This window comes from Aythya marila (genome assembly GCF_965140915.1).
Source record: "Aythya marila genome assembly, chromosome: 2".
Taxonomy (NCBI): domain Eukaryota; kingdom Metazoa; phylum Chordata; class Aves; order Anseriformes; family Anatidae; genus Aythya; species Aythya marila.
In genome coordinates, this window is record NC_139043.1 from 7,589,217 (window position 1) to 7,612,978 (window position 23,762).

General features: G+C 40.6%; 1 protein-coding gene across 3 annotated transcripts in view; it reads left to right on the forward strand.

The window, feature by feature from the left end:
- ACTR3B (actin related protein 3B) overlaps positions 1–9,570 on the forward strand; it is a 30,772-nt gene extending 21,202 nt beyond the window's left edge. For 2 of the 3 annotated variants that reach the window (XM_082754120.1, XM_082754119.1), the window contains exons 9-12: positions 714–806; positions 7,557–7,682; positions 7,943–8,026; positions 8,618–9,570. In XM_082754120.1, the coding sequence (XP_082610246.1) occupies positions 714–806; positions 7,557–7,682; positions 7,943–8,026; positions 8,618–8,713 (399 nt within the window). In that variant the 3' untranslated portion in view covers positions 8,714–9,570. The remainder of the gene's footprint in view (positions 1–713; positions 807–7,556; positions 7,683–7,942; positions 8,027–8,617) is intronic. The other variant, XM_082754121.1, reaches the window with a different exon arrangement.
- The last annotated feature ends 14,192 nt before the right edge of the window (positions 9,571–23,762 follow it).

Here is a 23,762-nt window from a genome sequence, read left to right on the forward strand (position 1 = left end):
TTTTTAAAGCATGTGTTAAATTTTAAATGGAAAGTGGCCAGTAGTCCGAGATTATTCACTAGCATTAGTAACTCTGACTTTCTAGTATTTATAAATGCAGAAATTTTATTAGCACTGTACAGGTATTTGTATTGATGGGGCTTCCACCCAGAACCTAGAGTATTTATGTCTGTTTGAGTATTGGAGACACTTCTATGCTTGGGTAGGAAAACAAACAAACAACAAAACAAAAATGCCTCAGATTTTTTTTTTTTTTTTTTTTTTTTGTGTGGGAATTTAACATGTGTGTCTTAGTAGGGTTGAAATCTTTTACGTGGAACATTCTGAGTTGTGCAGTGATGTATTAGATTTCTATTAAAAGGAAAGACATGACTTCACTGCACAGTACCAGCCTATTTAATATTGTAGGAGAGCTCAGACTCACATCACATGCAGTAGTAGGCTTCTAGTGCATAGATTTCGAACAGTGAATTTATGACCAAGGAAGAGAATCTGAATTTCTCTACAAGGGAAATAAGAATTCCTTTTTCGGTGTAGAAGTGGGTTTGATATAATGTAGAATACTTGGTGAACAGGAGTAATATTGGCTTTTATTTTCCCTATCTCCCTTAAAAGTGCTATTGCAAAATCTCTCTACAGTCTCACTTCTGCCTTTTTTGTTTCTTCGTTCTTCTTGGAAGGAAAAATACAATGTCTGTTCTGTTTGATTCTAGTTTGCTAATCCTGATTTTATGGAATCCATTTCGGATGTAGTCGATGAAGTTATACAGAACTGTCCCATTGATGTCCGGCGTCCATTATATAAGGTATGATCTTTCTGTTATAAGATAAACTCAATTACTTTGATAACTAAAGATCAACATCATCATCATGAAGCATTTATATACGGTATGCATAGCTACAATTTCCACTAGTATGACAAATGTGCACTTTGAGTAGAAATAAAGATAAACAGCATGCCACTTCTGAATAAGGAGTAAGCTCTGTGGCAAGCTCTCTTGCTGTATTGGCAGCAGACTATGTGCTTCCTAGTTGCTTTTTGCTCGTGCAGCAGCAGTGCTTTTTTGGAAATAACAGCCTAAAGTGAGAGTGTGGAGAGGTTTGCTTGCTCAAGTAGAAGGCAATAGTTTTTGTCTCCTGTTAGAATGAGCGTTACCCCATCTAGAATAAGACACATTGATTCAGAGCAAATCTGGAGCAGGTTAAAAGACGAAATTCAGCTACTTACCAAACTCAAATGGAAAGTGGCTTTTTTAGTACTTCAGGCTTAGGCATGCTGCAGAAAGTTTTAGGAAATGCTTAATGCCTGTCTGTCTTTTGGGTCTGTGCTTTTTTCCTGCAAGACCAAAGTTTCCATAGAGAAACTTCTTTCGTTGCTAGGGTAGAGATTAGTAGTGGCTTCTAGAAAGTGGTATTCAACAGTTGAGGTAGGTTACTCTTTCTGTACTGTAATCATCAGGCAAATAATTACTGACAAGCCAAGAGAAACTTGGGATTTTTTTTTTTTTGCCCCTTTCTGTTTTTCATTATACTTAAGTAATTGAAACAATGTTACACAACTGTCTATTGAATGTAGATCAATGTCGTAGTTGCTTAAAAGAGATTGTAAGTATTAGTAAGGTCATTGCAAAGGGAAGAGCATCTCTATTCTTTTAAAACTGTGTAGGTGCAGAAATTCACTCACTTAATTTGTGTGGTTTGTCAATTCCAGTTGCCCACAGTGCTGCTTGGTGGCCAGCCAAGGCCCTGTGCTGTGGTGCTGGGCTTCCACTGAATATATTTGGATGCTTCATCAGTGTTCATGCAGAAATTATCTGCAAGTACCTTCTCACAAATTACATGTGGCATGTAGCCTTTGGAGAATTATTTGCAACCCATCTTTTGATGTCCTGTGGTGTTTCTATCAGGTTCTATTGCCAGGATCCCTGTTTCCTGATCTTATCAACATCTCTCTTACAAGGCCAGCTATCTCACCTTATGTCGAAGTTTGGAGCAGCAGGACCTTTGCAAGGCTGTTGTTTGGCCAGTGCCTGTAGCTGTTCAATAAATAGCACATGGAAGCATTCTTTCACATGTGCAAATGAAGCACATTCATTCTTTTAAATTGTATAATGGTTAATAGCAATGCACTTTTTAATTCCTGTGATTACACCATCTTCATGTGTTGGCTTGGAAAGATTGTTTTATATTCAAAGAATTATAGAATGGTTTGGGTTGGAGGGGACCTTAAAGATCATCAAATCCTACCCCACAGGCAGGGTCACCTTCTACCCGCTCAAAGTCCCATCCAACCTGGCCCTAGGCACTGCCAGGGATGGGGCATCCACAACTTCTTTGGGCTACCTGTGCCGCTCTCTCACCACCCACATTGTAAAGAAAACTGCCACTTTTATTTCGTACTCTATTTCATCTTCCTTTTTCCCCATCCAGAGTCTCTCCCCAGATACTTCCAAGAGTTTTGATAGTAACGTGATGAGAACAGTTATTGATAGGTCTGTGCCTTCTGCAAGTGTAATGCAAGTGGATGCAAGTGTGAGGTCATTGGTCATCCCCATGATTAATTTCTTTCAACTCCTCTCCATTTTTTACTGTGGTTTTGGCACAAACATATGGATGAAAGACTTCAAGATAAAAATGATGTCTGACAGAGCATTCACCTGGTTTCAGAAATATCTCTGAAAGGTTCTAGCCAAGTAAGTTTAAATATTCAGGATTCAAGTCAGGGTGGATTGAGTTCTGATATCCTTGGCCTCAGACTTCCTAAGCTTGCTTTTCAAATAGGAAGCAAGGTGTGAGGAGGGGGTTGTAGCATGTTGGAGAATGTGGGCTTTAATTATGGATAGATCATCCAGGTTTTCGGTGGAAATGGAGGTGGGACAGAACTTGAAGGATGCTAATTCTTTTCCCTAGAGATGACTTTCAGTTGGGTGTGCAGCTAGTGGGAAATTGTGAATTTGAGCTTGCTGCTGCAGTTGAGATGTGGCATAGGCTTGTTAACTTTCTTTCAGAAGGTTAAACTGTTGAATACCCAACTTGTAATGACCCATTGTCAAAACCTGGCGAGATCCAGAGTTAGGGAGGCTAATCGGGGGTAAATATCTCTCTCGTTTCACCTCTAGCTTAAGTTACTTTGCTCTACTTTGTGTGAGAGCAGCTTCCCATCTGCTGCTTGGTGTGTAGATGGCGCTGTCAGACTGCTCTGTGGTGTGTGAGCTGAAATCCTGGCTGGGATGGTTCCCAGCTTGTTTGCTGTATCAGCCCTGTCCTTACCTTTCCCCTCTGAAATTGTAGGTGTCTTCGAGTAGAAGACTAGGTAGGGTTCAAAAATCAGGTTTGCTGTTAATCTCTAATGCAAAGGGGGGAGTAATTGTGGGGGAGTTCAGGCTGGAGGCAGCACCAGGCCTTTAGATCTGCGTTGTGTTGGTGCTGATGGTAAGTCATGGGTGAAGGAAGGGTGTGCCTACTGCTGAAAATGGAAGCCCCAAGTGATTAACACTGTCAGTGTAGCACAGTACCGCTGAGAAGAAACCCTTTATATGCTTATCCCCTCTGTTATTAGCTCTATAACATTTCTTGTGCTAGCTGGCCTGACAGGAGCTGAATCGCAGTTGCTTTTGTCTGAGTGCAGATGGGTTTCTGCAGAACGGCAGGGACCGTACTCAAACTGTTAAATGGACATTGAAAATCGTGATTTTTAAAGAAACATATATATATATATATATATATATATATATATATTTTTTTTTTTTTTTAAAGAAATATATATATTTTTACTTCATCATTAAAATAAAACTCATTCCAGAAATAGTGTTTCTTACAATGCATTTACTTCATTGTGGAGATAATGTTTCTTGCTCAAGATGTAGAGTACTTCTTCTCACACCTGACGTACAGTCTTGGCAAATATTGCCCAGTTTTAACAAAATTAACAAAAGTGTGTAACTTAATTGATTCACTTGCTTGTGGAACACTTGCCTTCAGATTGTGAATCCTCCTATTTTTACCCATAATTTTTATTAACAATCATGTGTTTCTCTAATGATGTGTCTCCGGTGGTGTGGTTGTGTCATATAAAACAACTTTCGGCTATTACTTGGAAGGAGGGGAGCTCTGAACATGTTGCTGAAGTTCGTATTTATCAGGAAAACAGATGCTTATCAGCTGGGTGCTGCAAAGTCTGAAGTGTCCAGCTGAGAGTGTTCTTACACTGCGTTGCATCTTTACACTGCACCAGGCAGAAACCACTTCTGTACCCTGTGTTTGATGGCGTGGAGCTCTGTGAAAACTTTGAGAAGTTTCACCCCCAAGTTTCCTCCCATAAAAGGGCTGCTTTTATTACTTGTTGTTACCTCATTCAAGTGCATGGAAGGTCTTCCACTCTCTCTTCTAAGGAAATATATTCTTTTCTTCTAAGAGTGTGTATTCTTTCAAATCAATGTAACTTACAGCAAGTTAGCTATAAAAGTCAGCTGGAGCTTTTTTCCATCAGATGGTAAGATCGTCAGTGTCAGCTGTGAAACCTGTGCTTTGCACAGTACTGTTAAACCAGCTGAAGTGTGTTTAAGCACAGTAAGATCAGAAGAAATCTCATTTAAATGAATCAGTTGTAAATAGATACTTGAATCCTAACTCTTGATGTCTTTTTCTGGGAGGCTAGAGAATACCCAAGCAGTCTGGAAATCCAAACAACATGTTTAGCATCCTTCATTGTTATTGTGTTTTTCATTCCAGTAGATATGGGCATCTTTGTATTATGCTCAGTTATTCTAGAGAAGGTATTTGCTGGTGTTTTTTCTTTTTTTCTCCGTACAGTCTTTTGCTTCCTTCACTGTGTCCTTTGTGAATGGTGGTGTTTGCTCAGGGGGTGGGGAACGTGTGTGGATTCTGCTTCCATCGTGAGGACTACCTGTCTTCTACCCTCCTTTCAGAAGATTGACCTGCTTGGTGAAGCCCGTATGTGAGCAGTCTTCTGCTAAAGCAGTAGGAGAGATTTGGCCGAGTGCTGACCAGAAGTGCAGGGAACAGGGGAACTGTAGCTGTGTATAATCATGTTATGATGGCAGTTAGCGTCACCTCGTATCACACATGCTGCTTGGCCTGGCTTTTCCAGATACGTGGTAATGAGGTGACTCACCTTTTCAACCAGTACACCCTCTTCTCTTTCTCCTTGACATGCAGAAATACTTAAATAGCTGTAATCTGAGGGAGCTGTGACCTTTTAGCTTCTTGCCCTGGAATGGTAAAAGATCCTTCTAGTGTTACCACTATCTCTGTAGCTGCATAAGTTGGTCTCAGATGTATTCACACAATTATTCTCAGGTACATTCTGAAATCCATTTTTAGTGGTAGCATTGTCTACTTTATGCAGTATACTCAAAGTTTAATTTGCTTTGAACAGAATTATTGCTTTCACTCTCTTTGCCAACTTCATTATCTCCAGGTAATATTTTCTGATGGCATCTTTTTAATTGCTATTTCATCACTCAAGTTAGTTATGTTTTTTTTTTTTTTTTTCCTCTCTCATTAGAAATTTTCTCATATAGAGTGCATGACCACTTTGATGCAGGGGAGGAGATGTTCTTGAATATGGGGGGCAAAAGGGGATTTACCTCCTGCTTAATTTTCTGACCAACTGTGGTTTCTGGCTTCAGTTTTTATATCTATGGCTCCTTTGTCCTCCTCTTATGAGAAATCTTTCAGTACTGTTATGGGGAAGCGTGCTTTTCTTTTAAGTATCTCTGTTCCTGCTTTGTTATATAGTCTTTTATATTGTAGATAATCTGAAACCATGAAGAAATGAGTTTTCCTTACTGTAATGGATTTTATGATGTGCACAGATTTTATTTTTTTCATAAATAAGCAAACAGCTTTCTTCTCACTTAACAAGGATAATCTTGTGATTTGTAATCTGTTGCTTAAAATCCAAGCAGTTACTTCTGCAGCCTGCAAGTGAATGCTTATTATGCATGTTTTCAACTCTTCAGATCTCTATGCAGGTTTCCTGGCCATATTTTTTCATTATGTGCACAGTTTTGGTCTAAAGTGTCAAAAACTATTACCAAGAGGTAACCCTTTGCCCGGCGTGTAATGAACTCTTGATGTAAGTCTAGTTCCTTGTCAACGCGTGTCTCAGGCATAGAAGTGATTTTAGTAAGCACTTATTGGCATTTGGTTTGTGGTAGCAGCAGTATGCAAGGGCACACGTTTTTTTTTTTTTTTTTTTTTTTTAACACGTAGAGTTCATTTTTTGATCATGAACTGCATTCTCATTGCCACCAGTGTTATGTTCTAGCGTTCCTGTTTTGAGTCCCCTCACTGTTGAAGTGACTTCTGCATTAGTGTACAGCCTTGCAGCATTATCAGCAGAAGTAAGGATGTGACATTCTAGAACCTGTCTTCAGAATCCAAGCACAAATCCAGCTATGAGGCTGTCAGCTCTGCTCTGAAAATACCTGTCGTGGTTTAACCCGGCTGGCAGCTAAACACCACGCAGCCGTTCGCTCACCCTCCCCCCTCCCTCTCTGGGACGGGGGAGAGAAATGGAAAGTGAAGCCCGTGAGTTGAGATAAAGACAGTTTAATAAGACAGGAAAATAATAATAACAAAATAATAATAACAATAATAACAATAATGTTACAATGGTGATAATAGGAAAGTAATAATAATATGTACAAACAAGTGATGCACAATGCAATTGCTCACCACCCGCTGACCGATGCCCAGCTTAACCCCGAGCAGTCCGGCCCCCTCCCCCCGGCTAGCCACCCCTATATATTGTTTAGCATGACGTCAGATGGTATGGAATACCCCTTTTGCTAGTTTGGGTCACCTGTCCTGGGTCTGTCCCCTCCCAGCTCTTACTGCACCCCCAGCCTGCCTGTTGGCAGGACAGAGCAAAAGTCTGAGGTGTCCTTGGCTTGGTATAAGCACTGCTCTGCAACAATTAAAACATTGGGGTGTTATCAGCACTCTTCTCATCCTAAGCCAAAACACAGCATTCCACCAGCTACTAGGAAGAAAATTAATTCTGTTCTAACTGAAACCAGGACAATACCAGAAAAAGGGAAGGCACAGTATTTTTCTCAGCATTGCAGTCCTCTTTGGAGGCCCGATACATTTTTGAAGAATCCTTCGACTTGCTGAATACCATGTTTAGGAATTTAACTCTTAAAAAAAAAAAAAAAAAAAAAAAAAAAAGTACTAGATAACTTTACATATTGTGGAAAGACACTAATGGTAATATAGTCAGACTAGAGCCTTATTTGACATAAGGGCTAAAACTGCTTACTGTGAACATCTCTGAAACTTCTTTGTGCTGCTCTGCATGTATAGAGTACTAGCTAACTATTTTAATGGACTCTTTCTTTAGTGATAGCACATTCTACACAAAACTCTTCTTTAAAGAAAAAAGAAGAGAACGTAGGGGGCCGTGGACCTACTATGGATAAAAAAGAGCAATGCTTAAGGTGTTCTTTGTTGCATGTCAGCTTCCTAATACCTTTTGGGAAACTTGCTTGAAGATGGATTTAAAGAGCGTGTCTTTATTTTCTGCACAGAATGTGGTCCTCTCAGGAGGATCCACGATGTTCAGGGACTTTGGACGACGACTGCAAAGGGATTTGAAAAGAGTAGTGGATGCAAGATTGCGACTTAGTGAGGAACTCAGTGGTGGTCGGATAAAAGTAAGTAGGAATTTCAAATGCTTTGATTATGAGGGTAATAAAAGAAATGAAATTCAGAATTTTCACCTCACCAAGTGAAAACAGTGCTATAAGATGAATTGTGTGTATGTATGTATTATTAAGTCTGTTGATAGCCTTACACTGAGTAATAAGTATGAGATAGCGATGTTAGGGGATGGGTGAAGATCTCTGGTTATTTTCAGTTTATAAGAGTCTTGCCAGGAAATGCAAACTGATTAAATGTGAACTGTTTCTCTTAGCCCAAACCAGTTGAAGTTCAAGTGATAACACATCACATGCAGCGTTACGCAGTTTGGTTTGGTGGTTCCATGCTGGCTTCAACAGTAAGTCTTCAAGAAAAACTGCTAATTTTTTTATTGCATGTTTTCTCCTGGCTGTATTTGATTTGAGTACTAACTTTCAAACCTTTTAATGGTGACAGCATGAACTATGTCACAATCTGGAATCCTCATGCAACTTTCATCACAGCAAAATTTGTACAGGTCAAGTGGGAGCTTTACTTGAGTAAGGGTATCATGATATGACATAATTCTGAAATAATTTTTATATGATAGCTGTAATATAGTCCATTCGTTCTTGAAGATATCACTTGGGATTAGCCAGGACTTCAGCAGTATAGGATCCAAAGCAATGTTCCTAAAACTGAGAGAAAATCAAATGGAAGAAAATGGAAACAATTCATGTCTCCAAAGTGGGATTTCTTACTGCTGTATTTAAAAGCAGTCTTTTGGTTCAGACAAACTTTTCTTGATTGCCTTCACATTTGAAAATTTCTAATTTTATTCTGTTGTGAAGATGTAATATCAGATCATAAAGCTGCAATCTGCAAACATTTTAAATCATTATTTATTTGTCTGTTTTTCTATTTTATGCATTCTTATGTTTTTGAGAGGATTTGTTTTATATTTTCATAGCCAGAGTTCTTCCAAGTATGTCACACCAAGAAAGACTATGAAGAATATGGCCCTAGTATTTGTCGTCATAATCCTGTTTTTGGAGTCATGTCATAATGCTTGTACAATGGAAACAAGATCTCTGATTTCTCGCTCGTGAAGAAACTTGTGTAGAGCAGAGGAAGGCAGCAGGTACTGTAAATACTGAAACAAGATGTGGTTATCTCTCGGAAGCATTTGGATCACCACCGTGCACTACAGCACAGCTCACAGCCCCAAGTCATTTCAGTGAAAGCCATTTCTCTGCAAACTACTTCAAAGCCTATCCTTCTTTCTTCCTAAACGTGAGGTAATTGAAAGTAGGTAACTCTCTGTTTAGGAGGTTGTGCAAATACTACTGAAGTGGAATCTAGAAGAATAAGGCAGTGTTTTACTGCTTGTGGAAAGATTTAAACCTTTCCACTTGCCCCGATTCTGCAATCAAATCTTTAGCAACGGAGCACTAAAAACCACATTGCCTTCAGGGGAGTTGGAATGGTTGCAGGTACCTACCCAAACAGATTAGATTGCAGGATTGGGACTGTACTTTGTAAATGTAGTTTTTTCATATCATTTTGTATTTTATTATATTGGTAGGGTGAACTGATGACTAGTTCTAAGCACGAACTGCTGTCAATGTCATGGAGTGATGTTATGCATTTCTGGGTGTGAGGCATGTACTGGAGTTGTGCTGGTATGTTTTATTTCTGGGGAGAAAAAAAAAGCCATGTATGCTAAAAACTGATTTGTTCTTGTTTGAATGACACAAACTAAGTGATTCACAGTATTGTATGAAGTTTATTATAAGCCACTGTTATTTTGTTTTGAATTTTCTGAAACTGTTTTATAGAAGATGATGTTTTGTTTTGATGTTGGTGAGTGGTGGATGACACGCGGGCCTTGCACCAGTGAAATAAAAGCTGTTAACATCTTTATGAATGTCTGTGGTAGTCTTGATTTACATACTCCTCTGTCTTATCTCCCAAGGTTAGTTTTTCATTTATATGTCATTGATATCTAAAACTCCAGTTGAAACGAGATCTCTGGTCAAGACTCCTGCTCAGGGCAATGCTTGCTTCAAAGTTAGGTGTGGTTGCTCTGGACCAGTGAAGTTTCAAGGATCTTTGAATGGGGATTTGAAGGTGGAATTTTTGTTCACAACTCCAGTGTAAGATGTGGGCACCCTTTTTCCATGTTTGTGTGCTTGTATGCATGTCAAAAAGCAAGCAAGCCTCACTTTGAAAACAAATGAGGAAATGAAGATGAAAAGAAAAACAAAACAACAAAAGGCCCACCCCATTGATAGCAAGAATACTAATACAGAATATTTGAGTGTGCCAAAGCTGGGCTCCCCTGCTCCTCTTCAGCTTTTTGGAAGGCTGCCTTGCCTATCACATGACAGAGAGCACGTGAGGTTAAAGCCATCATTGGGCAGAAAAAAAGTCCAGATGAGATGTCAGAGGACAAACGTAAATGTGACTCGTTAGCCTCTTTATGTCTAATTTAAGCTTGTTGGTAACTCAGCATGCTTTTTTACAGATTCCTTGCAAACAGTTAATGAGTAAGCACACTTCTCTGTGCACAGCAAGTTGAATGTGCTTGGTTAACCTGCTGCTCTGGGCACTCAGCTGAGAAGGAATGTGTGCATTGGGTTTGAATGTTCTTGGGCAGGGGAAGGAACTGAGCCCAAGGCATACATCCAGAAGGAATAGGTATCTATTCTTCCTCCAGTCACACGCACCAGCAGTTTTTAGTGTATTTCTACAAACCCGATTTCTTAAAGTGTGTTCTCTTAATACATAACCTTTCAGGGCAAATTTCTGGAGCCCTGTGAGGATAGTGGATCAGCTACTCATTCCTCTAAGACAAGTCTTTCTGTATATTTTCAGGAACAGAAAATGTTGTGTTTAGATGGAAAAGTGCCTGTTTTTATCTACTTTGAAGTGGTGAGGTGGTGTTGGTATGCTGTCTTCAACAATATAATTTGGGATTAAACTCTGCCGAAGCACGTAGGACTCCGTAGAGTAAAACAAGTTGGAATTCAGAAGTAGCTAGACCAAGTATTAAGTTTGACAGGCTTTTTGATTTCACCTACCACTGCAGCCTGAATGCTGAGACCCAGTTTGAATCTGGAACGAGGGATTTTTTGCCTGGGAACTGCTATGTGGTTAAGCTGGGGTTTCAAAAGCACCTGAATTGCTCTGATAGCTTGCTGCTGAAGAGCTTCTGGTCCTGCTTTGTCCCTGCAGCAGGCTCTGGTGATCACAACACTTCTGTGAGATGATTTGATACGCTAGCCTTGCAGAAACCTCGTTTGTCTCTGTGTGTCGTTCTGTCAGCCTAATGAGTTGAATAAACTCTTTGAAAGTCCAATAAGCACTGGAGCTGATGCAGTGGAAAGGTAATATCCAATTTGAATGGGAAGCTCAGGAGGGGGCATTTTGCCCCACCCTGTTTTCATGCATGCAAAGGTCTGCTGGATTGGTTCACTGTGTGTGGTGAAGCTGTAAATTTACCTAATAGGGGACTGACCCTGGGCCTAAACTGGTCTTGAGCTTTGCTGTCTGTTGGTCAATGAGTCTGGTGAAGTCAGTTCCTCTGTTTTGCTCCTTTTTACTTTGCTTGTAAAATCGCTTGAAAATCTGTAGAAAAGCACTATAAAGACCTAGGGCAACATCATCGCTTCAGTAGCTGTGTGGAGACTGGATGCAGGTAGGCTAAGCTGCAGCAGGCAGTTGTCTGAACTGCCAAATTATAACTGGGGCTTCTGACTTTGAGTTTATGATACCACATGCCTGTTGAGAATGGGGTTTATCTGTCCCCATCAACCAATTAGCAGATGATGTATTTTAGCCTTGATTAACTTTGACTTGATTTGAGTCAATGCTCCAGAAGTGGAAGGTATTGTTTCCTGCTACTGATCCCCTGAGCCTTTTTCCTTTTGCAGTAGTATTTAAAAGCACTTAAGGCTTTTATGAACCTGAAGACTGTTGTGCATATGTTCAGCGTGGTACTTTCAATTAAATACAATTAGTGAAGTCTTGACGTGAACCGGAGTGCTGATCTTTCCTTAAATAATTCATTCTTTATGATATAACTAGGTTCTCTCTCATCTGGAAAAATTACTGTTGTGCCAAACAAGCGTTGTAGATGGAACATGTGAAAAGCTTATTTAAAACCACCAGGGATACTCAGAAGAGATATGCAACCTCCTGCTTAATTGAAGAGTGCATTGCATAATATTAAGAAGTGCCGCATAGTGGCTGACAGATAGTTACAGTGAATGAAAGCTCAGGTAAAACTATGGTAAAGAAATAGCCAGTTTCCTCATTTTCATATGCTGGACTTTAGTAAGAACATTTCTTCAAAAGGTAAAGAAAAATACCAGGAAGGAAAGTAGCAAATGAGTGTCCATATGACTTTTAACTTCTTCGGCTTCTTCTCTCTATCACAGAAAGTTGAACATACATGGTAGAAGATGATGAGGAATTGCACATATTCACAGCTTGCTTCTGTGGCTTCTTTTATTCTGGTTTCAGATGTGATGATCATCCTGTTGATATTCAGAGCCTGGCCCAAAATCAGGGAAAAGGCTCCCTTTTGGGATTACTGATCCTGCAACGTTGCAATCCTGCAAATGGCACTTGCCATTTCTTACTGCCATCTGTCACTGTCAGTCTTTGCATCATTTTGGGGAAGTTGCTTCATTTCTGCATGCTTTTTGTCTTTTCTGGTCTTTTCCTAGGGGGCTGCCTCTTAGTGCTGTAGTGCTTGCCTGCTCTGAATTAACTATGAAAAGGTGGGGGCAGATGTCTGAAATGGTCACTCTGGCTTCAAAGGGAGTAGCATAATTGTATCTTGAGGGCAAGTTGTCTTTTCCTCAGATGTGCAACTAAAGCAGGTCAGTTGACTCATCCTTTTTGGTAGTGCTTTATCCTTTCTGTTGACTAGAAAAGGCTATGGTGTCTAGCACAAATATTACATCTAATTGCAAAAGGCTCAAAGTTAGAGGAAAATCCCAGCCTAACCTTGATTTTGGTCTCTGTGAATGGTCCAGGTGGTGAGGGAGCAGGCTCACGGAGGATGACTAACACTATACCCATGAAGATCAGTGATGATTGAAGGATGAGTGCTGTGTTGCTTCAGCTCCCAAATGACACGAGCATGTTTTACTTTAACGTTCTTGCAATGAACAGCCTTTGAAGTCCTGCTTAATGTTCACAGCTTGCCTAACTGTGCCAACCTGTTATTTGTTTGGTACGCTCCATACCTTGTTTTGTGAATTTTTTAAAAGTAACTCCTGTAAGCTGCAGCTTATTCATGTGCAAGGTAAGTGTGTTAGCATAGCAGGTTTGATATGCCTCAGGAAACAGCACATGTCTAACAGCTGCCATGCTGTGCTCCCACAGCATCCAACACAGAGCCCCTGTGTGGCAGCGGCTTTCCCGTGTGCACCAGCACTTTTCACATTGGTCACAAAGGAAATTCTGACCACTCCGCCTCTATATGCAGTGTGAGTGGCATTTATGTCTTGCAGCACTCCCCTGCCAGGCCGATGAAAGGCTCTGGAGCTAGCCTAAGAAAGTCTGCTGCCTTGGAAGCAGAGGTCAAGGCAAATTAGGGCATTTTGGGTTATTTTTCAACTCTCCCTCTAGTGGAATTGGGAAGGGGAGGGAGCACTTTATAACTTCCTAGGGATTTAAATGGTATTTGCATTTTTTTACAAATTATTACAACAAAAAGATAGGTGTCACACTGGGGAGAGACATAGGATTCATAAGTACCTGTAAATGAGTAAGCAAACTCCCTGTCACCTTTCCTGCTTCTCTACTGCTATTTCCTTCTGAGTTCTGTTGAGTTCATCTGATGAGCATAACTAGGTTATATTATTAGTCACTGTTTTTTAGCTACGTCTAGTTTGAAGTTTGCTGCTGCTCTCCTTGTGGTCCCAGGAGCCTGCCTGTTCCTCCCAGTTACATCAGCTATTCTAAAATCAAAGATCTCACATTTCCCAACAAACACTGCATCGTGCTAACCCGAAGGGATTTTTTCTTTATTTCGTCATCCTCTGCAATTGGGGCAAGAAGTGACAGGGCTACCTGTAATGGGAGATATTTAACCCTCTGACTGCATGGGAGACAAAACGAGTGGATGTAGACTGGAAAAGACTGAAAGCCTTGGGTATTTTTGAGGGTGATGGCCACCACACACAAGGTTTGTGATGCCTTTGCGGTCATGGGCATCTCCCTTATGCTCCCTAAGTGGTGACTATTAAGTCTATTGTATATCAGTAAGTAAAGGGGCAGTGTAGTTTGACTAGATCTGCACTCATCTTGGACAACTTTTCAGTAGTTTGCTGTGAGATTGTTTTTCCAGCTCCTTGCAGGGTAATGACAAGAGCTGCAGCTACTTTTACAAGGGGAAGCTCGTTCACTGTCTTTGACAGGTGGTAGATGCTGTATATGAAGAGATAACACATTTTGTCTGTGTCCTAAACCCTGTCCCTTCTCTGGAGCAGCTGATTAAGTGCTTCAGGGACACTTCAGACCCAGCAACCAGATGTTTCTGGGGTTTTTCATTATCTTCCTTCAGAGTTCACTAACTTAGCAGGGTTGAGTCTTATATGTGGCAGGTGATGCCTACCTCTAAAGAACTAACCTTGGGGCAGAACAGCTGCTGAGGAAATTTCTTGTTAGGTTTAAGTGGTTTCTTGTGCTCCTGAAGTCTCTTACACCAGGAGAGGATGTGAGAGCCCATCAGAGGCTGGAGTGGGCAAAGGGACCAAGTTCTAGTTTCTGTACTTGAACTGTTTATGCATTTGTATTGGCAATCGCTGGTTAGAAATACAAGTAACTCTTGGATCAGTGAAGAGATTTTTGAACAATGATTTACCTGCCTGAGACTAACCACTAGGCTCCAAATTATGTTTCCTTTTAAGCATTTTCTTTCTGGTCCCATGCATTGCGTGTGTTCTTAAACATTTCACTTAGCAAACTCTCTGCTTCCTCGGCTTTTATTTTCCGTGATAAAACCAAAATATGACAGTGTCAGTGTGATGAATGTAAATAAGAGATGACCAAAAGAATAGTTCTCATTAGCAACTGGATATATGGTCTATTGTAGTTTAATTGCATTTTGGACTGGGTCAGCATTTACGTCAGGGTAAGTCCTCGTAACTTCTTTCTGAAGAATTGCTGGAAGCCTGTTTCTGCCCCTTGCTTGATGGTTGGTTGACATAGGTGGCAATTTATGACACATTTCTTCCAGTAGTTTTATGCATCCAGTAGGGTACTTTAGAAAACCAACTATTAGTGCAACACACACAACATGAGAGTAGAAATCCTGATGTGTCTGGGCTGTGTATTCTGTTGCTTATTAATTGTTCATCTTTGTTTAATAGCCTGCATGACAGTCTATGCTACTGCCTTTACTGTGGCTTGCTTGCAGGATGTTTTAGTACGTTTGTTCATCTAGTCATACGGCATGTCTACAACACATTAAATGATATTGGCAATTAAAGGATTACAGCCAGGATATAATTATGGCCCGGTGAAATAAAGTTTTCAAATTACTCTACCACAGTCTATAATTATACCGTGTGTGCCCCGGTGCCAAGGATTAATAGGGGGATTACAGACTGTTTTCCCATAACATGCACTTCATGGATACACAGTTTACAATTTGCTGGCTTTAAGGAGTTAGTGACCTCTTGTGGGAAATATTATGAGAGGATACAGTCAAAGTGTAATGTTTCTGTGTTACATTATGCTTTTTCCCTCCTTCACCTGGAGTTTATCATGCAGTGATCAGTCAGAGTAGCCCATGTCCTGACTGTCCAGGGAGTGAGAACAGACTAGCTTCAATGAAGAGCACAAGAGACATCTCAGCAAGATAACCTGGGTTCTCCATCTCTGTGGGATGGAGATGGGAGCCTGGATGACGATTTGTTCCATATTATGCTCCTAGTAGGGTTTAAACATTTTATTTCTGTATATCTGGAAATGATTTACTCTGTGAACCTCTGCAATCAACACTTTTCTAAAGAACTGCAATTATTTGGTTGTGATGAAGATAAACCAATGTTAATGCTATTTAAAATGGGTGAGAATGTAACTAAGGATCATCTCTGACATAGCAAAACAGCATTGAGTTGGTTCAATGGCAGACTTAGGCTTCTTTCTACCAAATTTCAGGTAAACTGAACGCTATTTAATTTTCTGTGAACTTGGAACTCTCTGTAAGGGTAGTATCCAGCCTTGTACTAACTTTGAAATGCAGCATCTTGCTTCCCATGTCAGTTCTGAGTGGTTATAGCAATGCTTATAAATTAAACATGCTCACAACCCTTCTCTGGCATCCACTTGCATGGGAACAGCCTGCTCCTACTAAACTCTCATGTCTTTCCCAATAAAGTGACCACATGCAGACTGCTTTTGGGATGGTCTCAGGACTGTGCTAATTCCCGAGTTGTGCTCTGGCATTAGCTGGCTCAGTGGCAATTGGCCATGGCCCAAATGGTGCTATGGATCATGCTTACAACCTAACAATACAGCTGATGGTACCCCAGTGCCTGGGAACGTCCCTTGGCACCATTTAATTTACCAGCATAAATCGAACCCATGTATCTGCAGTGGCAGAATGATATCAAATAATGGACTATTTTATTTTCTTAAGGCTCTAAGTCTTTGTCATGCTGTTTTTTATATGAATCTGTTTTGTGTTTAAGCAGAATGCTTCTACTATAGTTTCTTCTACTATAGAAGAAATGTAAACTGTGTGCTGTCAGGTAATGATGACAAATAAAGTTTTCATTATTTTTTTGAAAAAACTCATTTTTTTAAGCCAGTGTTACAGTTCTTGATGTCAGAATAATATTTAAACGTGCAAGTTGTACATTCATAGAAGGACGTATCAGTTTTTACCCTCAATTTTCCATGCTGTGGGGTCGTGGGTTCTGCAGGTTTTGCAGCTTTTCACTGTTAATGCTTTTCTTTTCACTTCACTATTTTGTACGAGTTACCATCCTGTAACCTCTGTAAGGCTCCAAGATTACAGAGATGTATCTAACATCTAATTTGTCTCTAAGAATCTTTCCTCCTGATGGGAACATGCAAGAAGGGAAAAAAGAACCCAGCTTGACTTCTACATTTCTCTGGATAGCTTTACGGAATTATAAATCGAACAATTTGTTCTGGAGTATTGCCACAAATCAGGCCTGGCAGCTGCAACTAGCCTGCTATGCACATTGCATGAACATCAAGGCTTGCAAGTCTTTCTCCTCAAGCAGAAGTTGCTTTGAATTTGTGGTATTTTTTTTTTCTCCTGTCATGTCTGTGTGATGTATTCCCTGTTTTTTTCACCTTGTTTCCCTGTTTTTTTCACCTTGGTTTTCTTCTGTCTTGGACCTAAAAAGCTTGTGTGGACATTTCAATGAAATGATTGAATTAACACAAATATTGGCTGTGACAAAACAGCACGTTTTGGTGGAGGTGGGAAGAGTTTTTTGGGCAACTCAGTTAGAAATATTCACTTTACTTAGTATTTTTTTCTGAAGAAGGAATACAATTCCCAGTATTTGGCAAGATGCAGTCTTCTGAACCAACACATTCCCAAATGCATCAAAATTGAAACTGTAAAGCTGCTGGATGCAGTTGCCATCCTGGTTTGCACAGCAGCAGAATAACACTGCAAAATAAATTGTTAATACCCATGAAAGAAAAGTTTAGTGATGGCATCATTTCCTTCAAAACCAAAGAAGAAAGCAAATCTTACACAGGTTGATAATTTAAATCTTCTGCCCAGTGAGTTACAGACACTTGGTCATGAGCACTCCAAAGCCTTAATAACCAAAGGTAACCCTGAAATTAATTCCTCTTTCCTGCTTGGAGACTCAATGTAATTGGAGTATTATCATCAGTTGCACCGTGTTGATATGAATATCCCCCCAAAATACTGAGCAAATTGCAGTAAAGCCAACTCAGTTCTTTCCCAAAGGAAGGTCTTGCTTCTTCCAGTCATGCTTTGTACTACAGACACTTTTATGGCAGGACTGCCAAAATCTTATAAAAATTGTAGTAGAGTAGGATCAGCCACCCTTAAACATATTGGGCTTCCAGCTGTGAGCAATCTGTCCCAGAAGCCCAATGAGTTTTGTGTGAGGTTGCTAATTTTCTTAAAATCCTCTTTAATGGTGTCTATTATTAAAGCTCTTTCTTCCTCCTGGGTGTATACAAAGAAACAAGCAACTCATGAATAAGTCCGTGCTGGGGTGCTGGCCATAGCACTTAGTGATTCATGAGCCATTGTCTCTTCAGAAGCAAAAAGACAACTACGCTCGAGAGCATACTTCAATTGTTCAAATAGGTGCATTAAACTTTTACACTTGAATAATAAATCGAGTGGAAGTAGGCCTGCCTCTTTGCAGTGACTTTCTATCTGCTGCAGCCAGCACCAGGGGGATCGTTCAGGTGGCTTCAGCCCCCCGGGATCCTTCAGGTTGCTTCTGGATGAGTCCAGTGGGCTGGAGCTCATGGGCTGCCTTTTCCAGGACTGCATCTTAAAAAAGATAAAGGCCTGGTTGGAGTAGGAAAAAACAGCATTGAAAAAAACTCATTTACTGTATTTTATGATCAGGCAGAAGCATAGTAAGGCACAGCAGTAATGAACTGGGGATGAATGTAACAGGCAAGAGCTCACATACAGTTTGGGTGTCATAGAATCATTAAGGTTGGAAAAGACCTCCAGGATCATCTGGTCCAACCACCCCTCTACCACCAATGTCACCACTAAACCACATCCCTAAGCACCACATCCAACCTCTCTTTGAACATCCCCAGGGACAGTGACACCACCACCTCCCTGGGCAACCCGTCCCAATCTGACTGCTCTTTCTGAGAAGAAATGTCTCCTCATTTCCAACCTGAACCTCTCCTGGTGCAATTTGAGGCCATTCCCTCTGGTCCTATCACCAGTTACCTGTGAGAAGAGGCCAACCCCCTCCTCATCACAACCTCCCTTCAGGAAGCTGTAGAGAGTGGTAAGGTCTCCCCTGAGCCTCCTCTTCTCCAGCCTAAACAGCCCTAGTTCCCTCAGCTGTTCCTCATAAGAAATAAACCCCACCCTTCCTTAATTTGTTTTAAACTTGTTTCATTTAAAGTAATCTATTTCCCTCATTTACCCCACTATGGGCTCTGCTGAGATTCCCAACACCATACCCAAGCAGCATCAGCTATGAGGAGGATTTTGGGATCAGCACAACTGAGAGCTGAACTGGGATCAATTAGTTCAAACAAACATCGACAACAATGACCACAAAGCTAACTGCAACTGTACCTTGTGGTACCAGAACTTGAGGAGAGTTCTTCGTGGGCTGCTTAGCATTTCTCAGCCAGAGTAAGTTAGTCCAGAAACCTCCTAACCTTTTTTAGACGAAGCCCTTTCATTAAAAGAGTTATATTTATCTATTCTTTCCTCTTCCCCCACTGAAAATAAAACATTTAATTCCCCAAACTGGAATTGTTATTTTCTAAATTATATTAGTGCAAGTATTATAAATGAAGTACTGTTATGCTGTACTTCACTACAGATTGGATTTAATGGGGATTTACCTTTCTTTTGGGATCCAGGCAAGTGCTTCCAAGATTTCTCACCAGCCTTTTTGATATCATGACAAACCCTGTCCTCCCTGAGAGCTTACCAGAGGCAAGAACCAACAAACAGAACCCAAACTACCATGTCTTTGGGGTTAGCTCGTGCTATGTTAACAAGAATGTTTTATTTTTTCAAATTCTCCTGCGAAGAAGTTTTTATTTCAATGAGAAATCTTAAAAGAACTTAGTCAAAGTGCTGTTTTTAGCTTTTGTGGGAAAAACTGCAATAAACCTGATATTTTGACCAATTCTACTGATTGTGTGCTTGGTATGCTACCAGACCTTCACAGGACTAATGAACAGATACTAATTTCCTTCAATCCAGATGATCTCTCATTTAATCATGGGAAGGGTGCGAGCTAACTAGGAAGGCAAACATATGGCAACCTGGCATGCTTGGTCTATGTTAGCATCTAGCATCTCTTGCTCTAGATTTCTCTTTTCTTTTGGTCTCGTTATATATACCATCACTTTTTCAGCTGTCAGTGGGTAGCTCTTGTGAAGGGCAGCAGAGTAAATTTAGGGAGGAACGTGAAGAAAGGTGTGCTCACGTTTGGTATTCTTTCTGTTTTAGTGCTAGTGGATAGTCAACTAAATCACTGTTGTGTGCTAAGAAAATGGAATCATAACCCTGAGACTAGGTGCTATTTTTGAGGACATAATTCATCCACTTTACCTTTAGGGTTCTCAGAGTTAGTTATCTAAATCTGAGCTCATCGCTTTTGGGCCCCTTTATAATCCAAGGAGAGAGGCATGTGCCTGTGAGGGCAACTCATACAGGTCTAAAACAGGGCAGATGAACGACTCCGTGGTGCTGCCTGCTTTATTTTTATTTTTTTTTTTTTTTTTTTGTGAAGTTGGATCAAGATACAGAGCTGAACTTAGGTGAAAAGAGCTCTTTTCCCAGAAACTCTAATCTGTGCCAGAAGCTTGGGCTCAAATTTCTGGTAGTGCATCTGGTCTCTGACAAGAAGACATTTGCTAACCCTTCTTCAGAAACATCGGATCTTTTCCCAAGTCTGAGAGCATCAGAAAGGAGGTTAGGACTAAAACCTCTGAAAAGCTGGAAAAACCTGTTTACTCCTGAAGTAGAAAAAGACCCTGCATTTCTTACTGATATTTCTGGTGATGTTTTCATGTTGTCCTGAACCTGAGTTGATTCAGACATCCGTTTACCAATTACCAGCGTGGAGTAGCACTAAATTGAGTGTAACAGTCACGATCAGATGAACTGCGTGTTTCTTCTTTTCACGTATCCTTTCTGCATTATTCAGTTGTGCTTCGTGAGGCTGTATCTTAACTGCTTGCTGTAATTTGTATGGGTCTGCATGCTCCAGGTTTTCAAAGACCCTGGGCTGATGCGCAGTGTCAGAGCTGGGGAGGTTCATTTCACATTGCTGCTATTTATGACAGTACAGCTTAGGTTCAAAGATCTTCTTCTGACAACTTTGAAATCATCTGACTGCTTCTTTGTGTTTCGTGATTCTACCTTCAAAGTTATCTTCTTAAGTTATCTGCTTATCTTCACTGAGCTATCAACATCTCCTCCTTCTGGAAGCCATACTGCATTGCCTTGCTGTATTGTGTTTAATCAAGTGATAGGGGCATAAGCTGAGACATTATAATTTTGTGGTTCAATAGCACAGAGCTCGTTATAGGAGTCTGTCGTATTACCCTAAAGGCAGCTGTAGTGCATCAGTGACTGTAATTCCTGTTCCTGGGTCTGCATCTGTTGCCACTGAAGACAAAGACCAAACCTTTTGGATTCATTTTGTATAATTTGGGATTGGTTTAACCTCTTCCAAATGAAGAACCAGAGCTTCTAAGAAAGAGCAGACAGAAGAGGAGGAGGAGAGCAATGTGTTAAACACATGTACATGGAAAAACAGGTGGGGACAAAAAGCCCAAGCAAGACCCTGGGGGAACGAGGGCAGCCAGCCCTTCTGTGGGGCCTGTTTTATAGGGCTTGTGTTTGGTGAATGAATTCTATGTGGAAGGTGCTATAGGATTGAAGGGGCACTGCTACTGTGAGTCTGATATTTTGTGTTTATTTTGATCATAATGGGAATTATTAGACCTGAGACAGCCATGCCATGACTTCATTGCGTGTGTCCTTTCCAACATCTGGCCTGCTCTTTTTGACATCTCTGACTTCCTATGGCAATGACAAAGAATGTGGCCTGTATTTACAGGGATGAAAATGACAATGCCTGGCTCAGTGCTCTTTTTGATGTTCTTCCCTGACATGGTGCTGAAGGTCTTGGTGAAAAAGTGTGCGAATTCTTATGATGTAGTCCCTCTGCAGTGCTTTAGCTGTTGGTGTAGTGTGAGTAGAAGGAGTAGAAGTATAGGACTTGGAAGTCCCAAGTCTTCCCATCACATAAATTTAGAACAAATAACTGGTTAATGACAGATTCATTGGCCAACAGTTCAAAAATCACTTCTAGCTAGTATGAAGCACTACCTATCGTCACCTTAGCAGTTTCTTTTCAGGACATTTGGGCACTTACAGCTCAGTCGTGTTCTTTCATTGTTGCTATAAAACCGCACACTGTCTTTTCCTGCTCTCAGCTGCCATATGATGTTGGTTATTATACAGTTGTTGTCTATCCAGCTATTTGTCTTGCACTGAAAATTACTGCCAGGTGTCCTGTTGTTTCACCCATGTTTGCTTCTTGTAAGGTCATTGCCTGCCCGATCCACCTATGTTCTGTAGCAAACAGCAGCAATCGTCCTTGACATGAGAGTGCTGTAAGTCAACTCTCTGATTTTTGAGGCATATCCCAAGTTCCTCATCACAACGATGTGGTTCAAATTGGGAATATAATTTAACCCTCTAAGAATGACTCTGAAAAAGCAAAGGGCTTATGCTGTTACCTATTTGTACCATTATAGTGGCTGTTCACACCATGGTTAAGAAGGTGTAATTGTAACAGAGATATTCATATAACATATTCCACGTCACAAGAGGAACAACCTGTGCTTCCATGTGGACTTCCTTTTTGCATGTCAAGATTTGTGCAAGGTGGCTCAATATTTTTTTGGCCATTTCACAGCTGGAGGAGCAAAGGCAGAGGACAGGTAAATGACTAGCTGTAGAGTATACAAAGGATCAATGGCTGTGGTGAAAGCAGAGTTGAAGTTTCAGAGGTTCCTCTCTGAGCTCAGAGTGGTGAATTTCCCCTGCTTCCACCCCAGGTTGTTAGTATTCTCCTGCTGTGGGCTGCCATCATATGAGCACATTACTCTGAGGATAGGCTTCTAATTAAATTGTTCACAGATGGGTGATTTGCTGGACTACACACATGGTGTCTTAATAAAACTGCCTGTCCCGAGGGTGGAGGGTGTAAAAGGAGAGATTTCAGCTGCCTGGATCAGCTGTGGTGGGCACGTCATGGGACTTTTAGGGTCATCACAGGGAAATTTTCCCTGCGATTCAGCCTGCATACTCAACCTCAGACTGGCAGAAGCAACACAAACAGCTCCAGTGTCGGTTCTTGCAATCTCTGTTGATGCTGTTCAGAACAACTCCTTTTTTTTTCTTTTCATCTGGACTGTCTGTCATATGAATATTCTATGCACTATAAAGGCATGCTAATTCTATGGGATGTTGACAGTTGTAGTAGAACAATGTTTCATGGGTGAATGTTCTTGAATAATGTTCGTTTATTTTGTTATTTGTTAGTAGCTTTAGAGTAAAAGGTTGTGAGAAATCAGAATATATGCAAGGGCCAGTCATGTCTCTCCTCCTTGGCTGGGAAGGATCCTGACAATAGATACGTGTACCAATTGGGTGAAATTCTATATTATGCATCTCCTTTCAGAGATTGCTAGGTTTATCTTAGTATTATGATTTGTCCTGTTGACTACTACAGTTCTTCTGATAACCTTAAGCAAGGACCTGAGCTGCTGTGCAGGTGCATGATGTGGGAGAAGATACAGTGATTTATCCCATGGGATCCCTAGGGAAAATATTTTTATTGCTCTGTAGTTTTCACTAGGGTAATTGCTAAAAGTTCCAATGCTCTTAAAAAAAAAAAAAAAACTGATTTAATTTTGCCTGTTTGTTGTTGTTCTGCTTAACATGAATAATAAATTGAAAACCTTTGGCTTTCTCCAGTTTGATGAAAAAGTTTGTATGGAAGCTTTCCCAATTGCTATCCACCACCAGTGTTTTAAACACCGTCCATTAACTTGTCTGCTCCTGCTTGCTGGTCAGTTTTAAACCCTTCTTGCAATGTTAAGATCCTGCTGTTACACTGGTTAATTAAAAGAAATCCAAGCTTCTGGCCAGTTCATTGTATGATGTTTTAACTGATGCAAACCTTTTACTCTTCAGCTAACATTTGTACAAGCAGAAGGAAATTGGAGCAGCACTGTTAGCCTACAAGAAGCAGATTTTTAGCTGCTGGGTAGCAAATGCTATTCTTACGTTGATTTTTGTGTAAATAAAGTACTTCTGGTATACTGCCAACCTG